Raw genomic sequence first — 24,190 nt, 5'->3', positions numbered from 1 at the left:
CATTATTGTCATCAGTCAGAGCTAACCGGAGCCTCATTAGAGTCTGGAGATGACGCTCCCTAGGCAACATCACTTAGCAGAGTCACTAATGCAATCAATTATTATGACTAAACCCCGGCCGTCTTCAGCGAATCTATATATTTGTTTTATTGTAGCATCACAGAGAGAATGTGTGTGTGTCCGTGTGTGTGTGTGTGTGTGTGTTGGTGTTGCAGGAAATAGCCCGTATCCAGGGATGCAGGTGGGATCTGCCTTTTACAAGATGATTCAAGACGGCCGCAGGATGAACAGGCCAGAGTTCGCTCCTATCGAGATGTAAGCGTTTTATCGGTTTCTGAGAATTCCCAAAGGAAGACAAAAAGTCCGTGATTATTTTCCAAGGTTTTTCTAGAATAAGAATTTGGTGAACTAGTTTAAGTTTGAGATTTTTTTTTCAAACCCAAAACTAATAATCTCCCTTAACAACTTAATGACCTTCTAGTGTCATTCTAACTAGATGTTTGAAAACTTTTCTTATCGGAATTGGGAGATTTTATATAAATGTGTCAGTTTTCTGGTCAGATTGCGCCTCCAAGCATAATCATTACATTTTAAATAGGGCTGAGGTCGCTGCAATTACAGAGATGTATTACTTTATGCTTACTTTATTGTTTACTGGTGTGCAAAAGTACCTATGGTTTGTGTCCATGTTTTTGAGTGCGTTAATTTGAAAAACCAATTCAAATAAATTGAAATGTGCATTTAGTACAGGTTATTAAGTCATTTAAGTTGTTTATTGTATTCCCAAGTATCTGAAGAAAACAAAACAAAGAGTGTATGCACATTTCTGACTTGTAATGGTTTCTATGAGGATTAATTTTCTTCTTAAATAGTGTTGCTAGACTCTTAAATTGTGTTATTCTGTTCAGAAAACTGAAGGAGTCTTAGTGATTGGCTAATAAAAGAATTGTGATTTAGGCAAAGACCTAAAATCAATAAAAATCAACTGCGGTTACAACAAAATTCGCCACACCTCAGTTGAAAGAAAAATCCTTTCTCATATAAATCTTCTGGGGTGTGAATAGTTTTGGGCTCGACTGCATATACGAGAGTCAAATGTAGGTTGGATCAAGACAAAGATAATGCACATCAAAGTCTAAATCCCAAAGCTTTTAGGACAAGCGGCTCACAGCTTGGTGAGCCCGCTGCTCTTCCCCTAGAGAAATGCAGCATAACAGCTTTCGTAAAGGCAAGCTGCACGCAGAGATGTTCCATGACACGAGTCCTTTTAGAAGAAAACAGACGAGGATGAGGCGACTGCAGCGCCGCAAACAGATGCAAGGAGGTCGTTACATAAAGCTAATGGCCGTAATGTAATTTGGGCAACAGCAGGACACGAAACATCTCACTGCTTCAACTCGGCATCTGCATTTCCTGTTTATTGTTGGTCTATCCCAAGAAAAGGGGCATTTTTGACATAAAGCCTTACAAAATCCATTTGCACTAGATAAGCAAAGCAGCAGATTTAATTTATAAAATATTTTGATATACTGGAGTCATTTTAATTTCACTTCACAATTATGCACTATTTTGTGTTAAAATCCCATTAAATTATATAAAGTGCCTGTGTCTGAAACGAGACAAAATATTAGAATAAGCATATCTTTGTTTGCTTATTCACATCTGTGTTTAAATGTAGACTAAATGCACACCATTACACCTTCAAACTAATCCCAGCCTCGCCTCTGCAGGTACGACATGATGCTGTCCTGCTGGAACGACGACCCTCTGAAGAGACCTTCCTTCAGAAAACTGGTGGAGAGAACCGAGCTGCTGCTGTCGGAAAACACCAAGAACGTAAGCGGTTAGGAAACGACACCAATTTCAGAAGTGTTTTTTTTTTTTTTTTGCTGAAATTGTTATTAGTTTTGCACCGTCACCAAAATCTGTGAAATCCCACAGGTGTACCTGACTCTGAGCAACGCTCCAAACGCTAGTGAGCAGCAGAGGGCGCCATCGCGGAGGCTTAGCTCTGTGTGTAGCACCACAGCTCCTACCCAGCCTTTACTGCAGAACGCAGTCGACGTCTTCCTGGATTACGTCTGACACACACACACACACACACACTCCTGTATAAACAATTCCACAACTACAGCTCTTACACACCTCATGTGCAACCATAAAAATGCACGTTCATTGAGCAACAAAACCTCCAAACTAACTCCTAAATGCTGGCAGTCTTTCATCTCAGAAGCTCACAAAACACTCATGCACATAGTACTGTGTATGTGTGTTTATATATATATATATATATATATATATATATATACAGGCCTTCACTGGGCTATAAGCCTCTAATTACTCTTCCCATTGGTGTATTGATTGTTGTGGTAGATATTTCAGGTGCATGTCTATATAAAGCAGACGGCAGCACTAACAGAACATCAGATGCATCATCACCCAGGAGCACTGGGGGGGGAATCTGGCTCACATTCAGCCTTACATTACATCTTAAGATACTTTGACTGAAAGTACAAGTTCATATATGACTAAGGAGGGATAATGTTTGACTAAAGAATAGATGAGGCACTGCTGACTACCAGAGATGTTTTTGTGAGGGATTTGTTTCACTTTGTACAGAACCAGTAGTTACATTTAGGGCGATATTCTTGTTGAGGGATCATTGTGAAGACACCACGGTGAACTTCAAGTTCTCTCGACAAAAAATATTCGCCAAAATATCCATATTTGTCTGGTCATTGTCACTGGATTTGTGAGAGATAATTTTTTAATAGGCCTTTGCATACACACTTTCTCTGTAAGGCAAATGTTGACCTTGCAGAGAAACCAGTGAGCCATAAAACATAAAAGTGGTGTTAAAGCAACGATCCTCAATGGAAGTGATTTAAAGCCATAAGTTACAGGGCCTTGCAAAAGTATTTTTACTCCTTGAACTTTATCACATTTTTTCAGGCTGTAACCATAAACCTTAGTTAACTTTATTGGGATTTTATTTGATAGAGGTGAAAGGGAAATACTGTTGGGTTTAAAAATATTTTAAAAAACGCTTTAGAAATTTGAAGCTGAAAAGTGTGGTGTGCATTTGTTTTCAGGTCCTCTGGGTCAATACTTGGTAAACTCACCTTTTGCTGCAGTTACAGCTGCAAGTGTTTTTGAGTTTTGTCTCAACCAGCCTTCAGTAGGTAGAGACTAAAATTTCTGCCCATTCTCAGTTACACTATAATGACAAAATGTGAAACAGTTCAGCAGGTATGAATACTTTAGCAAGGTGTACACTGACTCCCATCTATGTGTTGTAGCTTCTTGTACTGTGACTAACTGATTCATTATCGTGTGTATATCCAAAATAACTTCTTTAGCAAAGCCACTAAGGCTGAGGATTTAGGTCTGATTGTGTGCTTTTTGTTGTCAAATCTGTATGCAATGTAAATAAAATAGAGATGTGCCTTTAGACTTTTTTTTCCCTTTTTTTTGTTAAACTGGATGTATTATCTCCTGACTGTTAGTGTTGAGACAATGAGCAGACATTTCCTCTGCAGTTTGGTTTTTGAGATCATTGCAGTTTTGATACGGTTGGTTGAATTGTAATAATAAAGAAAGCACCTGTGATGGTTGAAAGAAGTCTACAGTCTTTGTCATTTTGTCTCTTTTTGTGACGTGAAGAAGTGTGATTGGTTTGGGGTAAAGCTAATAGATGTTCTATCAAAAACAAACAAAAAAAGCCCAATGCTATTATGTTTTAGAGCCATTTCTGGTAATGCAGGAACTCCACGACTAATCACTGTTTCATGTTTTCTCTATTTGTGAATAGTGGCTCTTACTTTTTTTTTGTGCCCTTAAAGTCTCTTTTGGTCTTAAATTTCTTTAGATCAGGGCATGATGTGCTGCTTTTGACAATAGATAACGAAGTTATCAAATTATATAATCCATAATTTCACAATAAGATCATTTATTTTGTAGCAAAGGGGCAGTTTTTACGCGTAATTAAAATCTGAATATTAAAACCGCTTCCTTATTAATGCCGCTATTTTAATTTTAAGCTGTTTACTGATCTGAAAAATGCAAGTGTGGAACTAAATTCGTAAGGTGGGTAAACTCTTCCTATTTTCTCTGTTTTATTTTGTTTTAATTTTTTTTTGCAAAATTGTATGTTCAATACTATGAAATATTACCAAAGAGGTGTTAAAATGCAACAAAGACACAGAAAATGAGAGAAATTCAAGTTCAGGTGTCGTGTTTAATATTTGCAACAGTTTTTTTTTTTCTCAAGTTGACCAAGATGGGACAGGAGGGGGGATTATAGTAATTGCAAACATTTTGCTTCAAAATATGGATTATTATTATTATTACATTTGACTTTGGGGTAGATAAAAGGAGCACAGAAGAAAGGATTTACATACGTACAGTACAGGTAGAAGCATAGCACCATTTTACACTGAATACTGGTGTTCTTAGCTTTGTGTCTGTGTACAGTATTATACTAGAACTACACTCTTAACAAAAGGGTGGTTTGAAAGAAGAAAAGTGATAGCTGTTTCCGTGTGGGAAGGCGGGAGGGAACGGGGTGTGGCTGTCTTGTCAATGCCATCGGCCATCAATAATCCAACACTTCGATTTTCAACAGCTTTTTTTTTCTAAAACCTCCCAAATCAAATGTCAGACACACATCATTCCTAAAAAAAAAAAAAAAAGAAATAAAAATAAACTCCAAAAAACTAAACATTTGTCATGATGAAACATCCAGAGCTAGTTGACAATAACTTTAAAAAGACACTAATGATTGTTTTTTTTTTTTCTTTTTCAGATCTGTTATGTGGAAACTAGTGATTGATGAGCTCTCTTTCATTCCCCTCCATTTCCTTCATAACAAAGCCAGTCAAAAAACTCTCCAGAATCAAAATGTACAACATCCATTAGTCTTTAAAAAACACCTTTACATTCTTTGGGCTGGGTATCAGTGTCATAAACTAGATCCATTTTCATCTCTAGACACATTCACGCTATAGAGGCTCTTTGTTGTTATGGATGGAAGACCTTGCTCAAGCAAGATCTTTACTTTTCAATGATCTACTTCTGTTTTTTTTTATTTATCATCTGATGGGAGCTTTTTGTGAACTTCTTTGCAACTCTGTAATCAAACCAGTGCTTTGCATTGAATGTGCCCCCCCCCACCCCACACTTCTTCAGTCACACACGTTTTCTATGAAAATATACTGGGTTACAGTGAAAGTCACCATACATACAAAGTCTCTCTCACACGACCCACATTATCAAATTTGAACTCTCTCCCATGCAGTCTCGCAACAACACGGATGATTCTCACAAAACATCACTTCTTTATACTGCAACGCAAGAACTGATTGGCTATCTCCAGGGGGGCAGCAAATACTGTCACCCCCCGACTGATACAAGAAGTAGGATCAAGGAACGAAGACGCTATACACACACACACACACACTGCATCCTCCTACGCTCAGGCAAAACAACACATTCTAGACGCTCCTTTGCCAACGACTACAAGCTCCTTTGCTCCGAGGCTTTTTTTCTCTGTTTGATATGGCTTATCGCTGTAGTACACACAGACTGAGCCAAAACTCCATCGCCGCCTTTATGTATGGACCCGGGCCCGGTTCTGCTTTCAACTGCCATTTAAGAACTGAGATACAAGTGAAGTGGACTGCATGAGAGTTTCTGAGGCCTATGGAGAGAAGGAAGGATGAAACACTAATGACAGGGTAGACCACAAGGAAAAAAATCCACCTAAGTCATTAGATTTAAAATTAGGGTCATATTTATACCGAAGCTCACTCCTTAACCATTTGTCCTCCTCTATTATACCCTGCAAAAACACAAAATCCTACCAAGTATTTTCTGTCTAATTTCTATAGAAAATATCTTATTACACGTGTAATTAAGACAAAACAAATTTTACAGGTGACTTTTCAGCAAGATATAGACGCTTGTTTTAGGTCAATTCCTAAATATAAAAATATGACTAGTTGCACTGGCAGATTTTTCCACTTGTAATATTTAAAATTTTATTTTAAAAATCTGCCAGTGGAACTAGTAGTATTAGCATAAAACAAGATTTTATGTCCTGCTGAAAAGCTACTGGTAAGTCTTATTTCAAGTGTACTCAGGTTATTTGCACTGGAAACTAGACAAAATATATTTGGTAAGGTTTTGTGTTTTATTAGTGTAGGCATGGGCCATTTACGACTTCAGTTATGGTTCTTACAAAAGTCTGTAGCAGCAAGTATGTAAAGCAGCGGACTGAAGGCTAACTACTGGAGCAGACAGCCTGACTAATAAGCCAGATAATTTCATCTTGTTGTACTCCCAGTGTTAACTTATAAAAGAGGGAATGGGAAAACGGTAATAATATTCTGTGTACAAAGACAGATTAATTGACAACTGACTAAAGCTAATGGGTATTTGTTAACATTTTTGTTTAATTCAACAGAGAAGACTTGTATGGTTTAGATGTAGGAACCCTGTGTATCTGCAAGAACCGATTCTTAAATTCTACATTTATAACATAAATATGTTTAACCATGATCAATATTTCATCTCTGAAATTTTCAGGACGCTAAGTTTGGTCCCACCCAAAACACTGGAAAGAGAACTGAAAGTATCAATAGATTAGCTTTTGATACTAAAAATAATTATTATTCAAGAAAATAATTTACACTTTTGCTTAAGGGTTTTGGTGTAGTTATTGTTATCGCACAGTGAGAAGCTCACTCTGGCCCATGCCTACTGCGTGTTCATGCACTTGAATTCGACACCAGTAAGAAAGAAGAAAAAGGGCTTTTTGAAATCAAAGTCAAATTTTCCACACAGATGCCGCACCCTTTATAAACACCACTTCCTCTGGTCTGTGAAGCATCACTGTCTAATCCTTCCTGGTCTGGTTCCAGACTGAGGCAGAAGCAAAAACAAGAAAACAACTTTCCGCATTCCTGAGAGGACAAGTACCATCCAGCAACTTCAAACCCTTACTAAGTTCAACATCATAAGACACGAGGGCCAAACGAACACGCCCACTACAAGATACGCTCGCTCCGAGTCATGCACATGAGGATTGTATTATCAAAAACGCACATTAGCTCACGGAATCACACCACAGATTACAAATTAAAAAAAAAAAAAGGTTTTAACAGTGATATTTCTTTACACAACCACATTAAGTGCTGAAGTTGTCAGGAGGTTGAGGATATACTGTTTGTCACGTATAGGGCTCTCTCTGACTGGTAAAAAATAATCCCTACTATATACATATGCATGAATTTTGTTATTAGGGGTAATATCTTTTTGGAAAATATATTTATATATATATATATATACTTTTATATATATATATACTGCTTTGAATATTGTAATTTAAAATAAAAAAAACAACACAATTCACTATGTTATTGGCACTTGGAATCACTAAACCCGTTATACGTACAGAAATTATCCTGCAAATAATTCAGTTAAACTGTAATCTAGTTTCTTCTAGCTTCTTGTCAAACATAATTTGTAATTACAAAGGTAAAAGGATCCATTTTTGTCCTGGAGACACAGTGTTTAAAAGCACCTTCTACAAAAAAAAAAAAAAAACACCCAAGCCCAATCCTTCCTATTCTTCTTTTTTTTTTTTTTTAAATACACCAAAAGACTTTAAAGCCTTGTTCTGGACTTGTTTTTTTCTTTTTTTCTTTTCAAGAGAACGGGGAGGGGGTCTTAGAGAGCACATCACTGCTCTGTTTGACCAGAAACCACAAAAAAGTAAAAACTCTGTTTCCAAAAGCAACTAATAAAAGCGTACACAGTTATTCTTTCCATGCAGTCATATAAAATACTATGGTTTTGTTTTCTGTTAGGCTATACTTGGATATTTACAGGTTTTCTTTTTATCATACAGTAAATCTGTACACTGTCTACTTTGAGACTCTTTCAAAAAAAAAAAGTCCATAATCATCGGCGTACGGTGTATTTCTTTTTCCTTTCGAAGTCTCCAAAGACACTGAAGCTCCCTCATGATTCTACCTCTGAAGAGGAAAACAGGAACTTTCTCCTTCCTTAAGCCTCAGCGATGGCTGTCGCAAAGTTCCTTACGAACTCTGAACTTTCCCTCTTTCCTAGAAGTAAAAATCTTTCAAATCAAGGAAGGGAAGGCGATCGTTTTTTTGGAGGGGAGGAGAGGTCTGTGACATCCAGAAGACCCACACAGACATGTACAGCAGTTCCCTACAGCTTTCCTCCAGGAGTCATTGCTGCTGGTGGTTAACACTGTCAGTCCTGTGTGATGACGAGGCTTTCTGCTGTTTCTGCGGCTGTGGTTTCAGCTGCTGCTGGTGCCTCTGATGGTGAGATTGCTGCTGCGTCTGCTGCTGCTTTTGTTGCCTTTGCTGCTGCTGCTGATGTTGCTGCTGCTGCTGATGTTGTTGATGCTGCTGTTGTTGTTGCTGCTGCTGCTGCTGCTGCTGCTGCTGTTGTTGTTGCTGCTGCTGTGGAAGTGTTGTCTGGGTGAAAGCTCCCTGTTGCTGGAGAGGAAACGCTGCCTGCAGAATCAGCTGGGTAGACTGGTTACTGTGAAGAAGACGAGTGCCCTAGCAGCAAAAAGATGGAACAAATTATTTTGGAATTTGTCTTTTTGTAAGTTTTGAACTTCTTAAGCATTCAACAATACATAACAAACGCTAAGAAGTTGAGTGACTAATTTATTAAGTTCTGAGGTTTTCTCCAAACACTATATTTAAATACTCAACTCAGTGAGTTGTCTAATTTCAAGATAAATATCAGGCAGCGGTTTTATGGATAGATCTAACAATTGTGCAGTTTATACTGACCTTTTTGAGTGGTAATGTTTTTTTTCATAGTTGCTAAATTGTTATTTTTTTAATGCATAAAATTCACTGAACTATCAATCTGCTCTAGATGCTTCAGACTATTTTTAACTTCTGGATGCAAACAGACATGATGTGTTTAAATGGGCTCACTCTGCCCTCTTCTGTTACCTGCAGGAACTGCTGTTGCTGCTGCCCCTGCTGGTTGTTTTGTGCCACTACAGTTGTTTGGTTTTGGCCATCGGGTTGACCTTGAGATGATTGGGCCGGTTGTAGAGTTAAGGTCTGGGTTTGTCCCCCCTGCTGAGATAAAAAAAGAAAAACATTTAAGAGAGGAGAAAGTATTTAAAAGTTCTGCCATCTTTTTTCAAAACTTAATAGGCCTTTGACTTAATGTCACTTCATGCAGTCAAAGCCCAAAACAAAAGTTGTGCCATTAAAAATAAATATTATTCAATACTAAATAGGTTACTTCATTACACCAGTAAAATTTAGCAGTGATATTGTACAGCTTAAAAGCACGCAATCATATTTTCATACATATTCATATTTATTGATGCCTTCATGGAACCAACAATGGAAAAATGAGTAAAACCAATAGTCTTGACCATAATGTTGGTTTTGGTGTTTATATGCCTTATAAATTGGAGTTTATTGTTCCCATAACTAATCATAATTCTTATCGTGTTAAAAGAAATTAACCAATAACGATAAACAATACATTAAAGTACTGAGCCTACCTGGTTAAAAAACCTAGCAACTGCAAAAAATGTTTTATGACTAATATGCAAGATGTTTGTCAACATCATATGAATGTTTATTTTATTTACCTGCTGGCCACCAAAGGGGTTGTAGGCTGTAACAACCTGCCCCATAAACATAGAGGTGGGCACCATGACAGCACCACATGCATGCATTGGAGTCGTCACGAGCTTTGTTACAAGCTGCTGCCCTGCTGGGAATCTGGAAGGAAAAAAATAATACATTCGGGTAAGTTTGTTATTGTCATACATCACTTTTTCTTTTTTTTTAAACAGAGAATAAAGTTTGGTTATTACCGGATCTGTCGGTCCTGTGTGAAGGTGGCCACCGCGGTGCCTTGCTGCGTGTTGTTCTGCGGGAGGCTGGTGCTGATCTGCAGCACGTTTGGTGGTCCTGGTTGGGAAATCATCATGGTGTTGTAGAGCGGGGCAGAAACGGATCCCTGGGCCTGAGGCTGAGCCTGGGCAGCTTGCTGTGGCTGACGCTGGAAAAACAAACAAGCAACAAAATGGGAATTTACATCCAATTCTTTATAATAAAGCTTTATTTGTCTGATATAGCCACATTCAATAAACTGGCATCCGCAGTTGAAATGTAATTTAATAACATCTTTTCTTTTATGGTGATGAGATAATCAGAGATACAGATGCAGAAAAGTGTGAAGAAATGCAGCTTCATCTGAAGGCAGAGAGCGTTTGGCACAACTCTAATCCTGCTGAGAAATGGTATTCATCTTACAATGACAAGCTGGGCAAGGAGAGCATTAATCAGAGTAGCAGCCATACTATATTTTCTTAATCCTATATTATGCTGAATGTAGGGATCTGCAACCAATGGGGAGCCCAGTAAAATTATGGAAAGGCAGCATAAGGAGTGTGTACCTATGTGTGACCCACCTGTGCGAGTGTATTGGTCTGCTGCTGTAAGCTCTGATGAGGAGGAGGAGCTTGCTGCTGAATGGTGAGCTGCTGAGATCCTGAATGAACAGGGTTAACTGAGGGCTGCTGGACCTGACCAGTCAAGGTAGCTGCTTGTTGGACCGAGCCCACCTGCTGGAGCTGGACGTTCATCGTTCCACTCTGCTGCTGCTGTTGTTGCAGCAGCATCTACAAAGGAGACATCAAATGTCAGAGCAAAGTGGAGGCAGAAAATGTTGGTTTGCATGCTTTTTTGTTATTTTGATGCTTATGCTAAAAAAAAGTGTTAACAGAAACAAAGAAATTTTCTCATTAGGGTACAGATTCAGGTACCGATATCAATTTAATCGGTACCTGAATCAATTTAATCGATTGAAAATCGAAAAGGAAACAATATGTAAAACTAAAATATATCTTTGATCCAAATTAGGTAAACTAAATACAAACAAAAAGGTGAAAACAAAGCAATCTGTATAAAGAAGGAGGTGGAAATTCTGCTTCTGTTGTGTTCAAATGGTATTTTCCAAAATTAGGAAATCTTGGGAAAAATTCCTCAAAAGGTTACAATTTTACTTTAGTCTTTTGGCATTTTCCTGAAATGTTATTTAAGTGTGACATCTACCCACAAAGCACCAACAAAGCTTGAATAAAAGTAGAAGACATGTGTGGCACTAAGATAAATATATCATAAAAAGGTATACATGCTACATATTATAACAAAATGCAGAGTAAGAGCTTATTATAACACATCTACAAGTTGTGTGTAGCATCGAGCCCACCTGTATGCCCTGTCCCTGGACTCTCTGCAGTTGATCTTGGATGTTCCTCAGCTCCTCCTGCTGCCGCTGGATGTTTGCCTGGATCATTCGGGTTCTCTGCTCCAGCTGCTCCTTCAGGTGCTGCATGGCATTCACCTGTGCTGAGAACTCCATCACCGGCTTCAGAAGACAAAGAAGAGCTCTATGATAACCCACTTTTCAAGATACGGTCCTCTAACATACTACAGAAACCTTAATTTTGTTGAATGAGAATGTGAAGTTGTATCAAGTAGCTTTAGATCCTTCTATCATCCAATTTATGGGTGTTTACTGCCCTCTGCTGTTTTTCAGTTACCGTATTTTCTGCACTATAAGGAGCACCGGATTATAAGGCGCACCTTCAATGAATGGCCTATTTAAAAACTTTTTTCATATATAAGGCGCACCGCATTATAAGGCACATAGAATAGACGCTACAGTTGCCACCCGTCCATGATTTGTTCGTTCTCTACAAATGTGAATGTATAATAATAAAGCAGTGGTCCTCAAGTACTTTATATAGTAGGTTGCCCCAGTCATTGTTTCACTCACGGTGTTGGTGTTGCGATATTGTGCCCAACTGCTTTCTGGGTAACACAGACCAACTGACATGCTGCCGCAGCAGTCTCTGTCTCTCTCCCCCCCGGCTTTAAATGTATAGGGGCTGGTCCCTTGGTAACCCTAGTCAAAGCAACCGGGTGAATATCTAAAGCCACTTTGTTGACATAAAGAATGACTCTGGTCAGCGAGGAGAGGCTTCCGCGACTGGGACAGGGCGAGGCCGGACGATGGTCACCCTTCTCCGTTCGCGCACAAGCATGTTCGTGGAGAACGTGATGCTAAATGACCTGCAGACGACATGATTATCAGGTCGGTAGGTAGATAGGTCAGTCAAACTTTATTGACAAACCAGCGTTATGACAACTATCCCAGCATACACTGCGCGCTTCTTCTTCTACGGGCGAAAATGAAGTCGGCGGCTGCTTACCGTAGTTGCTAGACCTGTTGTGGCTCAATATTGGTCCACATATAAGGCGCACCGGATTATAAGACGCGCTGTCTGCTTTTGAGGAAATTGAAGGTTTTTAGGTGCACCCTATAGTGCGGAAAATACGGTAGTCTTTTTTGTATAAGCATCTCCTCTGAAGTAGGTGGATTCATTTCTTACCTGTACATTTGCCTGAAGTTGCTGCTGCTGCTGCTGCTGTTGTTGTTGCTGTTGTTGTTGTTGCTGCTGTTGTTGCTGCTGCTGCTGCTGTTGTTGCTGAGTGATCATGCCAGGATTCAAACTCTGTCCTGTGGTCTGTGAGCTCATTGACTGCAAACACAAAGAAGATTGACAAGAAACACACTAGCTAAAGTGCATTGATATAAGAGAAAACAAAAACATCAAGTATAATTAAAATCCATTATTTTCATCAAGCCTACCTGGCTGCTGATGGAAGAGCGTCGCTGAGATGTCATCTCCATGGTAGAGGCCAGGGACTGTCGAGGGGGCGTCGCCATGTCCATATGCAGCTTGGGAGCTGTTGCTGCAGAGACAAAACTACTGGTGACCCTGCTAATCCTAGTGAAACACTTAGCAATCGTCTTTTACTTGTACTGAGTACGAGGATTTAACTCGTTGGCATAAACTGTGTAGAGTTCCTTACAAGTGCAAGTGTTGTCCGAGACATGAGACGAGGACTTCCTGGAGCTCCGCGAGGATGTCGACGGTGTTCGGCTGTGGTCAAACCGCTCCAGAGCTTCCTTCAAGCTGGATGTGTTCAGCTGTGACTCCGAACCAGAGTCCTGACTCTACAAATTTAAAGTAACACAAAGATTAGCAATTTTAAAAAAAAAAGGTGGTTCTAGTTGCAACCAGAAGATTGCAACTAGAAGTGACTGAACTTAAACAAGAAAAGCATGAATCTGAGATCTGACTAAATCCATTTCTACATGTTGGATTACACATACGTTTTAAATATATTTTCACTCCACAGATGCTGCCAAAATTAGATTTTTCAAAATCCAGCACTTGTTTTCATGCAAATCAAGAATATGAAACACAGTTAACAAACAGTCAGATGTCAGTGCTTTTTCAATAACTGGAAGAAATTAATTAAAGGGCACATCAACAACTTTTACTTCATGTAAACTAAAGCTGTTTAGTATTAGAAAAACATGCATTTTTGTTGAATATTACAATGATATTAAGAGCAATGCACCCCTATTCTTCTCACTCACGTCATCAAGTTGTTGCCATCACTTTTTATGAGCTTTTGTTTTGTTTTGTGGGTCATGTAGAACCAAAATATTCTGAACACTAGGTGAGAATGACTGGTTCTGCTACTGCAGTAATTCATTTTTAAGACATTAAACATTTTAATATGAGCATTCTGAATTTGATTCCCGCTACATGTTCAACACATAAGGCGTTTCCAGCAAAGCTCGTCCAATGCTTTACCAAAGCTGAAGGTAGAAACAGGTCTTGGCTGGTTCCATAAAATAACTTTGATTTTTCCATATCCAGGGAGCCAGCTTGGCGCTATGTCATCGTGACACTATAAATGTCTCGACCAGTAAATGTTCTCCTCAGCTTAGTTGTGGAGGAAAGCACTGCAGGGAAGCAACACAAATCATATTGTTTACGTCCACATCCCTGCAAACAGATGCTCTAATATTCCCTGCTTGCCTTCTTATTGCTGTTTTGAACACACTGCGGTTTAATCTTAACAACCCCAAACAACTAACGTCTGATCGCTACCAGCAGTGCTGCAAAGGAGGGATATAGACAGAGTTTGAAGTGAGATTTATTTACAACACCTATTAAAACACAATCAGTGTTTAAGAACTCAGCAGGAAATGACGTTTACAGTTTCATTTCAAGATCTGATGTGTGCACATTGACCAACTTAACCCTAACCTACTTTTTTTTTTTTTGTAGATTAGACAAAAAATTAGCAGTTCTTTGCTAAGAACTGCTACTTTAAAATGGCAGGGGATGTGGGGTGCCAGAGTTTGTGGTGATGATAACACAAGGAACGGCTGCCTTATAACTCTTGTCTCAGTTTCGCAATTGAACTGGTTTAGTGGAAAAACCACATGGTGATTTTAACATTTGCAACCACACACAAGCTCCACTGCAAGTACCTTTTAAGAGACCATCTAGATTTTGCAGCAGTGTGTCTCAGTTATTAAACTGCCCCAGCAAAGCTTATAAAATGAACACTGGTGACATTAGCACATCTGCTTACAGTTTACCATCTCCCTGAACATTTCAACAGAAATTCTAAATACCTCCAACTGTTTCAAGTGATTTATTTTAGGTACTGTGATAACTTGTCTCTAAGGCTGTGGAAGAACCACTGCTACTGGTGGCACTAGTTTTCCTGGATGGCTGCCAGGTGTTTGCAGGTTGAAACATAACTGCCGTAGTTCACTGAGTTCAAGATGAGACAGCAGCAGCAAAAGACCACAAGCTCTAAGCTGCGGTAAAACAAACTTTAATACCGTCTGAAACTAGTGCTCATTAGTTAGAGTTTTTCCCACTTTATGAAACTGGTTGACTATTGCTACACAGAATAGTTTGGAAAATGATTTGGAAATATTTCCAATCCTAACCTACAGAATATCTGAGACTATAGCCAACCTACAAAACTTAAAATAATGTGCTGCAGATGTGTTACTCTATAAATAACAGAATATACATCATATTATATGCAGCACATACTCATTATTCTGCACAATAACCACAAGGAAGCCATTACTAAACGTGGCCAATGATTTTCTTCATTTTCACTCATGTATAAACTGAAGTAAAATGCTTCAAACAAATTAAAAGTTGCTTTTTGTTTTCAATAAAGCAGTAAAATATGGTATGAATATTTGTAAATACATGAACTAGAACTGCCCAATATATCAGATAGTAGAAGGTATCAGTGTATGTAACGTCTATATAGCAAAAAGTTACTTAGAAACAATGTTTAGTAGGATTATTATATTTCAATTGCCATGCATGGAAATTCTGCCTATCTGTAATGTGTAATATCTTGTTGGATAGATGCTTTGTTTTGTCTTGGTCATCCTTTATTTTTTTTAGTTTTTTTTAATAACATAGCTTCCATTCACCAGGTATATCACAACTTCTGTAACTAATGTGGTTGAGAAAAATACAAATGCAAAACTTAAAAACAAACAGAGCATTTCGAAGAGGGATGACTCACTTTATCAACAGCTGCCTCTGGATTGGTCTCTTCAATTCCCAGCTCTCTGCGCTGCTCTGCCCTCACCTCTGCATAGCTGCATAGCAGATTAAAAAAAGAAGGATTTCTTTAGGGGGATGCAAAAATAAATGAACAAACAATAAAAAAGGTAGTTTTTATAAAAAAAACTGATATGAAAAAGATAACATAAAAATGGTTTTGTACCTGACCACCGTGTGTGTGCAAACAATAAACTCAGGTCTGGAGTTCCACTGATGATAGGTGATGTAGTAGTGTGTCTGCAGCCAGATCCACTGTTGACCTTTAGTCAGGAAGCGATAATAACATGACTTCCCTTTTCCATACTGCATCACTGAGAGGGTGAGGGATAGAGACAGGCAAAACAAAAGATGTTACAAAAAAGGCAGTGATAGGAACCCTCTAAAGAATCTTGAATGAAAGAGAAAGTGCATAGCCTCACAGTGTTCGTGACATTTGGCAAGCGTCTCCAGGTCATCCACGTGGTAATAGTCATACCCTGATGTTCCTAGAACCTCAAAAGGCAGATAGCCTATGATTGGTGGAGCTCTGAAGAGAGAAAAAATAGACATCACAGAAATTAATGCACAATTCAACATGTTTCAGAAAATTTGCCATTAATTATTTCTCCCTGCTGTCCATGTTCACCATTTCCAGATCTTTGTGTTCACATGTCAATCTGTTTCTAAACCATTTTCAGGAGGAGCGCAGTGCGTGTATGAAAATGGGTCATGTCTGTTTTCATCTGTCTGCCAGTGCATATGTACATGTGTGTGAGTGTGAGTGTGTGTGTGTTATGGTTAGAAAGCTTACGGTTAGAAAATAGGCAAAAATCAGGTGTTAGTTTATTATTGTCATCTCTCTCATTGAGACAAACCTACTGGTGCAGTTCATTATGTCTCAAACTCAACAGGCCTCGACAGCAATCTTAGACCTTACACTGCAAAAAGTCCCCTTCCAAAAACAAGAAAAAAAAGTACAAAAATAAGGTACAATTTTCTTAAAATAAGAAAAATTATCTGCCAACAGAACAAGAAAATTTATCTTGTCAAGATTTTCTAAAACAAGAAAAAATATCTAACCAAGATAAACCTATAATATCTTAAAATTAGTGTATTTTTACTTAAAACAAGCCAATTTTACTTATACGAGTAAGATATATTATCTTATTTTAAGAAAAATTATCTCAAGTAAAGAAAATGTTACTCGACACTGAATTTCTTGAAATAGCGTAAAATTTTCTTATTTGAAGAAAAATGTTCTATGTATTAAGAAAATAAATCTCATATATTCTATTTGTATTAGTAAAATTGGCTTGTTTTAAGTACAAATACACTAATTTTAAGATATTTGTAGGTCTATCTTGGTTAGATATTTTTTCTTGTTTTAGAAAATCTTGACGAGATAAATTTCTTGTTCTGTTGGCAGATAATTTTTCTTATTTTAAGAAAATTGTACCTTATTTTTGTACTTCTTTTTCTTGTTTTTGAAAGGAGACTTTTTGCAGTGATATACCTAAATCTAGTTTATTTTTATTGTTGCATAGGATTAAAATATATATTTTATCATAGCTTTACTCAAGGTTCTTATGCTAAGACAAAAATCCAAAAATTGATCCTGTGAATACTGGAACAAGAGATGTTATTGGCTTGCTGAAATGAAGACATGAGTTCAATTACTTTTAACATATTTATTACGTTTAAGTTTCACATAAACACAATAAAACATGACTACTGGTCAGAATAAAGTCTGGATGGGCATCTGATTCTGAAACAATCCTGTAAAATGACAGAACAATGACGATCTGACACATCTGCCGCACTCATAAGATGCCCTAAGAGTCAAGCAAACCAAATTGTCCAAAGCAAAAAAAAATCTTGGGATTAGATGTCAACAATAGGAGCTTCCTCCGCAATGAACTTCTTCCAATAAGCCATAGCCTTTTATATGTGGAAGTCTTGCCTCAGTTACAGACGGCGTTCTCAAGACGTCTGTCAGCAGCACAGAGAGGAGTGGCCTCAGACACACGGATGCTGAAAGGTGTAGTAGCTGTGATGTCCTCCTTTCAGAAGATCAGGGCAGGCATGGTTCCAATGGCCAGTAGAAAGTTGGTTTCACGATCACCACAGAGCTGAAAAGTGATCTTGTTTGAAGTTGTTGGGTCATCTGCTAATTGGAGCACAGACAGAAAAACAATCACAAAACAAACCACGTTTTAGGGTCTAATCAGTGTAATGATGAATCAGTATCATAAATTTCTTACCTTGAGAATTTGAAGGACGCCGTCACTTGCAATTCCCAAAGTTTCTTGTAGATGGTGCAATACGTGATTGGAGATGTGTCTGGCATAGGCTTCACCATGGCAACAGTTTGGTTTACTTGAAAAATAAAACAAGTCTTATTTTAGTTCATGTGCTCAATTACAATATTACATGAATTCAAGATGGCAAGAAAGTTATTTTAATTAAATCAAACAAGGACTACTTAAATTCACTAATTAAAAATAGTGTTTAAAATATCCTGGTAACAGTGTGGAATATCTAACCTTGTAGACTCATTGCATTTAAGTTTTTAAATTACAGCACATAAAACACCCTCAAAGTTAGTGAAATACTAGGCGGAATTGCCCTTTAACCATTTCCCGAATGAGAAGCTGCGAATGAGAAGCCACCTTAGCTATGTTAAAAAACGGAAGCTACCATGAACCCGTGTCGATATTATTTTTAAGCCACAGCTATTGTGGTTAATAACTGTTCAAAGATCATATTCACAAGAGCGGCTCTTTAACCGCGGATGAAAATTGGCATATCACGACATGCTAACTAGCTTCAGTTAGCTTATCTTAGAAAGACAGACAACTTTAAACTTACCTCTGAGTACAGCAGCTGTAGGGTCTATACACGTAAAAAGTCCTCCATCTTCATTCATGTCCAACCGAGATTAGAGAATTTGCCAAAGAAAATCTTATAAAAGTACTGTAGATAAAAGCTTAGTTAGTCTGTTACAACTGAATTAACCGTTAATGAGGGCAGTTAAATGATCTCTGGCGTTGCCGTTAGTGATGTGCGGATTGATACTGAAATATCGATTCTTTCGATACCAGAACTTAATTCTTTAAAATCTATTGTCAGATCCAAGGATCAATACTTTCAACACTTTAGTAATTTGAGATAATGTAGATTAACAAGAGCAAGTTAGAAAGTAACAAATTATTGAGATCTTGCCTAAATGAAACGTTGTTAATGGGAACTACTTTTTCTTCCGCCTGATAAGTATGTAATGTGTAAGGACGTAATGCCCATGCGCAGCGTGCTGCTGACGCTCACTCACTCAGAAATGAACATGTTGACAGATTATAAAAAAAGTGACATGGAGCTATTTCAGCTGCCATTTTATAGTAGTTTTAATAATTAAACAATGATGTACACTGCAAAAAAAAAATAAAGGGAACACTTAGACACTTAAGTTAACACTTAAGTGTTCCCTTTATTTTTTGAGCAGTCTATTTAGTAGGGTTATTACTTTACTAATTTTCATTTTTTTAGTTTGCAACTCCATTTTCACATGTTTTGTATATTTCTGCTGAGTTAAAATAGCTTATAGTAAACAAGATTGTTGTCTCAATATACTTCTGAGTTTAAAATGAGTGCATCAGAGTACATTGTGTTCTTTTTATGAAGCCAAGATATGGATTACATTTATTTTTTATTTTATTAAGAAACAAACTAACTGTCTTTGCACAAAGTATGGGATCTGTATTGCCAATACCAGCTTAAATTTTACTCGGTATTGGATCGGAAAGAAAATCTGTTGTATCAAACATTAATACTATCTCACTGACATTTTTGGCGCTTTCCCATTTGGATTGTATGATGTCATAAAAGGGGTTACAAACATGATGAATAAAATATTGTTCAAACTAATATTAGTAACTTATAAAGTAAGAATTTGAAATATAAACCAAAAGTTAAAATATTTATCATGACATTGAGCTAATCAATATTGTTGATTCTAATCTCATTGTGTGGAATACCAGCCATTTAAAATCACACATCGATAGAAATTTCATGGCATGTCAGTAAGAGGTCCCACATCTTGCATCAAGAAGATCAGATTAAGGTCCACAGCAGACGGAAACATGCCAAGAATTATCTTGATATATAAACTGATATTGTCTCTGAAATTGTTGTGTTAAATGTCAACCGTTTAAATATTAAATTATAATTTCCAGTACACTCTGCCAACTTATACAAGAATATAAGTTCATGTTTTTGTTTTTTTTTTTCATTGACAATAACACAAAGGATTCCATTTGGACATAGTCTGTTTTAATTATCTGAATACATTTCATTAAGTATGTGATTTCGCTTTCTGTGCTTGAAATAAGAAATGTTTACTTATATAAAATAAGTTCTAGACTTGAAGTTTGATAGGTAAATATTGATATTCTAGATTCTAGCACATATTTACTCATAATAAGTAATATTTTCTTAATATTAAGCTTTTATATCTTACTGAGATAATTAAGTACAAAAACACTTAAAATAAGAAAAATATTCTAACATAAATCCCTCTTGGTGAGAAAAATTATCTTGTCAGAAAGAAAACAAGAAAAATCTCCTTAATTTAAGATATTTAATCTTACTAAGATTTTAGTTTTTGCAGTGTAGCAGTAACTTAAAAATTTACCACGATGGTAAATATGCCTAAAATATAATCTATTGCATGGAAGCAATGCTTGACAGTCGCATATATCAGTGCAGTTTATTTCTTTCCAGAATGGCACTATATGCCATCTTTTATATCCTCCCCATTATATTGCCAAAAAACAAACAAATAAAAGTTTTTATGTTGGTTATTTGTGCAAAACTTTGTAAAAGTCAAATTTGTCAAAATGTCCAGATGTTTCTAGCATGCGGACCAGCATGAAAAATGTTTGTGCTTACTGGGGATTACTTCACTGAATTTACACAGCTGAAACTGTAAAGTACAATGAAATCTGTATTTCATGTAACAGCCGAGCACTAGATGATTAATCAAGTTGAAAAGGAGCAACAGTTCACCATTGAGATCAGCAAGAGTTCCGCAGACTAAATAGTATTCATTATTTTAAATTCCGGAAGCTGAGATAATAATAAGAACAGTTGATTGATAAAGGTATAAACATTGAAACTAATCACACAAAGCTTTTCTAAAAACATAGAAGACCAATCTCTACATGCCACCATGGTTGCTCACAAAGCAACCGCTTGAGATACACAAAGCTGTCATCTCAAAGCCCGATTATAAAGATGTTCCTCTCATGCTGTCTTCCCTAATTGTGTCATTAGTTACCTCTAATTAAGGAAAATTCTAAGATGAAGTAAAGAAACAGTGGAAAAGCAGTCAAAACTCAGGTTCTGCAGGTTGAGGCAGAACGGAAAGAGCCGGGACAGCACAACAGGTTGCTACCCGACCAAAAAACAAAGGAGAAAAAGCACAGGTCAGCAATCTGAACCTCTACTATGCCATCTGCAGCATGTTTTAAAATGAAAAATAGGTCAAGTTCTTTGCTAACTTGCAAACTTGGGCTGCAAACTCATTTTTAAGTCTAAACCAGGAAATTGGTGACATAATGTCTGCAGAGCTCTGTCTGTCTTAATGCATGTTGACATCATCCAGGTAAGACAAATGTCCATGTTTTAAAATGGAAGAGAAAGTTTACTTTAAATGATAGTTTAGATCTAGTTTATTGTTCCTAGGACTCAAATCTTGCTGATTATACTCACCAGCTAGAATAAACTTGCAAAGATTGATGTAACACACTAAGCAGAAACATTTTTTTGTCTCACAAGGTATTAGAGACATTAAATTTCACACATCTTCATGTGTGCTACTAAGAGATTGTACTTTAAATTCCTTCTTTGACCTAATTTATGACAACAAAACTCCTCCTGAAAATATTTTGGAAGGGCAGACATGAATGTAGGAGAGGAATTCCCCACACAGAGTCACTACAGAGTGCGTTTACCTGTGGTCTAAAAAGAGGAATTTCCATTCTAGACTGTGCCTTGAGGTGAATTCTTCATTTGGCTCTTCGACTGTGCACATTTCCTACAACCACAAAAACAAACATGAGAATCTGACCGGAAGCATATTGTATATAAAATGAGAAAAGGACGGCTCAACCGTGTACTCATCCTGACAATACCTTGATGAACTGAGGTTTGGCCAAGCGGACGGTGGCTACGAAGCACACCTGGTCGTCGAAGGCAGGCTGCAGCGACCGCTGTAACACTCCTGCCAGACCATTCCTCGTAATGTTTGGAACTGCAACAGAGAAACCGTTTTACTCTCCCATTAAATTAAAAAAAAAAATTAATATCACTTCAATGTTTTCACATTTTGTAAATTTTTGTGTTATAAACTAACAGAAACTAGTGTATAACTGTGAAATAGAGGCATAAAACTGTTTTCACAAATAAGAAACTGAAAAACTTAATTTACAAGCCACATGGTTTTAAATTTTTTCAGTTCAAAGAAGCAAAGTTTTTCGTACACTTACACAACTTATAGAATATAGTGAACTTTGACCTGACAAAATGTGGAAATGTTCAATATGGAATAGCTACTGATAACATTGCTGCATGATTGAATACTTTATATTGGTCAAATTGTAAAAGAATGAGACTGTTAAGTAACAATATCATGAAACATTGCTAAAGCATCCAGTATCATATTAACTATGAGTAACATGAGCAACATACCGTTATTGAGGGATTTGAAGTTGCCAATAAATTTCACATATTCATAAACTGGAGGCTCTTTGGGGTCAATTGCTCCTCGCAGCATGTGACAGAAGAACTCTAGATGATTCTTAGCTGAAGAGGAAGAGATAGACAAAAACTTACTTAAATTACATTTCTGTAGATTTGTTTACAATGTTTCAAGGTAAGAAAAACAGATGGCACTGAATCAGCATATTTCTAAAAATGAAAGTCTTCACAGTAACTGTCAGAAGATAAACTAAATCCATACAAGTTATTTCCAGATTTTAGAATAAATATTTTTGGAGACGTTTTATTGAGTTTCTGTTCAATAAATCTTGCAGCATTTGAAGCTAAAGCACAAAAACATAGCGCATTTGATACTCACTCTTCATATAGTCACTACTGAGGCTCTCCAGTTCAGTCGGGTGTGTAGACAGAACCTTATACACTTCGGAGTGTTCCCCAACAGGCAGAAAGTTTAACAAGTTCTGGTCCACCAAGTCCGCCTGGAAAATACAAAGATTCAGGCATAGAAATACAAAAACAAAAGAATGAACAAACTCTTCACACTCCACAGAAGCTCTTACAGCTTTTAATCTGAACCACAACAACAAACAAGCCCACAAAATGCATTACAGCGTACACCATCATACAATGAAAGACCAAAACAAAATGAGCAACAAACAGAAGCGGTAATACTTACTGGTAGGTGTTCTAGTAAAGAGGTGACACTCTCAGAGACATAAAGGATGTTCCCATCAGTCATTATTGCTATAAAGAATCCATCCAAAGCCTGATCCAAAAGCAAAAATTACACTGTCAAATGCTCTGTTTACTAGCAAGGGAAAAGTGCAAATTATATTTTGAAATTAAGGGCTGGTTTTTGCCAGTCAGAGAAGGTGAAATAAAAAAATATACACAAAAACAGAAGCTTTTTTTTAATAAGCCAAAGTATCAAGTGCAGATATAGGTCTGGTTAAAATGTCATATAGACTTAAAATTGGCATGAATTATTTATCTGAACCATTGTTTTCCCCAGGATAAAATAACTATCATTTTCTAATGACGCCAGGTGTACAGGTCTTATATATTGCTTTTTTCTAAACAACACAGAGACAAAATAATACATGCAAATTTAAATATTGGTAATGATTTTTGAACCGCTCAGACCTTAAATTTTCTATATTTTGCCTTCTCATCTGCTCTGCAACCATTCTATTTATCTGACTAGCCTATACTAGTCATCTCAACTCTGATTGCAGGATACTAACGTACATGAACAGCTGGAGTACAGCCAGTGCCTTTCGCTGGTTAAAGAACACATTATTGGCCTAATTTGTGTCTTGTTGAACCTCAGCAAAAGTTTCAGTGTCTCTATTGGTTGCACCAGTGCATCCAGAGGAGCATCCCATCAGAACAATGATTCAAAACACGCATCAAACATCGTTTCTTAATGGATGCAGTGGGGTAACTTCTTTAAGTTCTGAAAAGGCCCTTAAGCTTTCAACTGGAACTTTATTTGCTAACTACAATATAAAAATTAAACCACAGAAACAACAGAAGAGTTGGTACAACACTGTTGTCACCCACAGTACAGGAATAGAGTTGAGAATGTGACATTTCTGACCTCCAACATGAGCTGTGTGAATTCTTCGTTGCTTAGAAAGGGGGGCTTCCAGTCCTGTCTGATCTCGCTCGACTCTGACTGAGCTGCAATCTCTGATGAAGGAAGAAGGATGGATGAGATTTAAGTAAATACATTTCAGGAATCTTGAAACTAAGAACAGATGGAGATGATGCACTCACAGAAAAATGAAGGTCATATAAAACAAATGTTCTCAGAGACTAATCCAATGGCAAAACAGGACAATTAAGAACAAAAATTGTAAGTTGCAGGAAAAAAGTAAA

The 24,190-nt window shown here is 37.2% G+C and overlaps 2 protein-coding genes and 1 long non-coding RNA gene across 7 annotated transcripts in view; 1 reads left to right on the top strand and 2 right to left on the bottom strand.

Annotated features, from left to right (window-relative positions):
• kitb (KIT proto-oncogene, receptor tyrosine kinase b) overlaps positions 1-3,621 on the top strand; it is a 28,349-nt gene extending 24,728 nt beyond the window's left edge. For both annotated transcript variants that reach the window (XM_008416346.3, XM_008416356.3), the window contains 3 exons: positions 216-315; positions 1,731-1,836; positions 1,942-3,621. In XM_008416346.3, the coding sequence (XP_008414568.1) occupies positions 216-315; positions 1,731-1,836; positions 1,942-2,085 (350 nt within the window). In that variant the 3' untranslated portion in view covers positions 2,086-3,621. The remainder of the gene's footprint in view (positions 1-215; positions 316-1,730; positions 1,837-1,941) is intronic.
• Positions 3,622-4,217: 596 nt separating this feature from the next.
• Positions 4,218-24,190, bottom strand: part of clockb (clock circadian regulator b) — a 28,160-nt gene continuing 8,187 nt past the window's right edge. For 3 of the 4 annotated variants that reach the window (XM_017307342.2, XM_008416377.3, XM_008416369.3), the window contains exons 7-24: positions 23,910-24,001; positions 22,986-23,075; positions 22,668-22,788; positions 22,280-22,393; positions 21,724-21,842; positions 21,544-21,626; positions 15,976-16,082; positions 15,720-15,867; positions 15,516-15,591; positions 12,963-13,107; positions 12,739-12,842; positions 12,479-12,628; positions 11,293-11,451; positions 10,493-10,702; positions 9,893-10,080; positions 9,665-9,797; positions 9,006-9,137; positions 4,218-8,597 (exon numbers count right to left, since the gene is read on the bottom strand). In XM_017307342.2, the coding sequence (XP_017162831.1) occupies positions 8,256-8,597; positions 9,006-9,137; positions 9,665-9,797; positions 9,893-10,080; positions 10,493-10,702; positions 11,293-11,451; positions 12,479-12,628; positions 12,739-12,842; positions 12,963-13,107; positions 15,516-15,591; positions 15,720-15,867; positions 15,976-16,082; positions 21,544-21,626; positions 21,724-21,842; positions 22,280-22,393; positions 22,668-22,788; positions 22,986-23,075; positions 23,910-24,001 (2,513 nt within the window). In that variant the 3' untranslated portion in view covers positions 4,218-8,255. The remainder of the gene's footprint in view (positions 8,598-9,005; positions 9,138-9,664; positions 9,798-9,892; positions 10,081-10,492; positions 10,703-11,292; positions 11,452-12,478; positions 12,629-12,738; positions 12,843-12,962; positions 13,108-15,515; positions 15,592-15,719; positions 15,868-15,975; positions 16,083-21,543; positions 21,627-21,723; positions 21,843-22,279; positions 22,394-22,667; positions 22,789-22,985; positions 23,076-23,909; positions 24,002-24,190) is intronic. The other variant, XM_008416385.3, reaches the window with a different exon arrangement.
• On the bottom strand, positions 17,209-18,487 carry LOC145555093 (uncharacterized). Its single transcript, XR_014091238.1, has 2 exons — positions 18,404-18,487; positions 17,209-17,911 (listed from the first exon to the last, which is right to left on the bottom strand). It is a non-coding gene; the product is annotated as an uncharacterized LOC145555093 (long non-coding RNA).

Source organism: Poecilia reticulata, chromosome 1, assembly GCF_904066995.2.
Source record: "Poecilia reticulata chromosome 1, P_reticulata-male-v2, whole genome shotgun sequence".
Taxonomy (NCBI): domain Eukaryota; kingdom Metazoa; phylum Chordata; class Actinopteri; order Cyprinodontiformes; family Poeciliidae; genus Poecilia; species Poecilia reticulata.
This window is presented reverse-complemented; position numbering and strand designations above follow the sequence as displayed.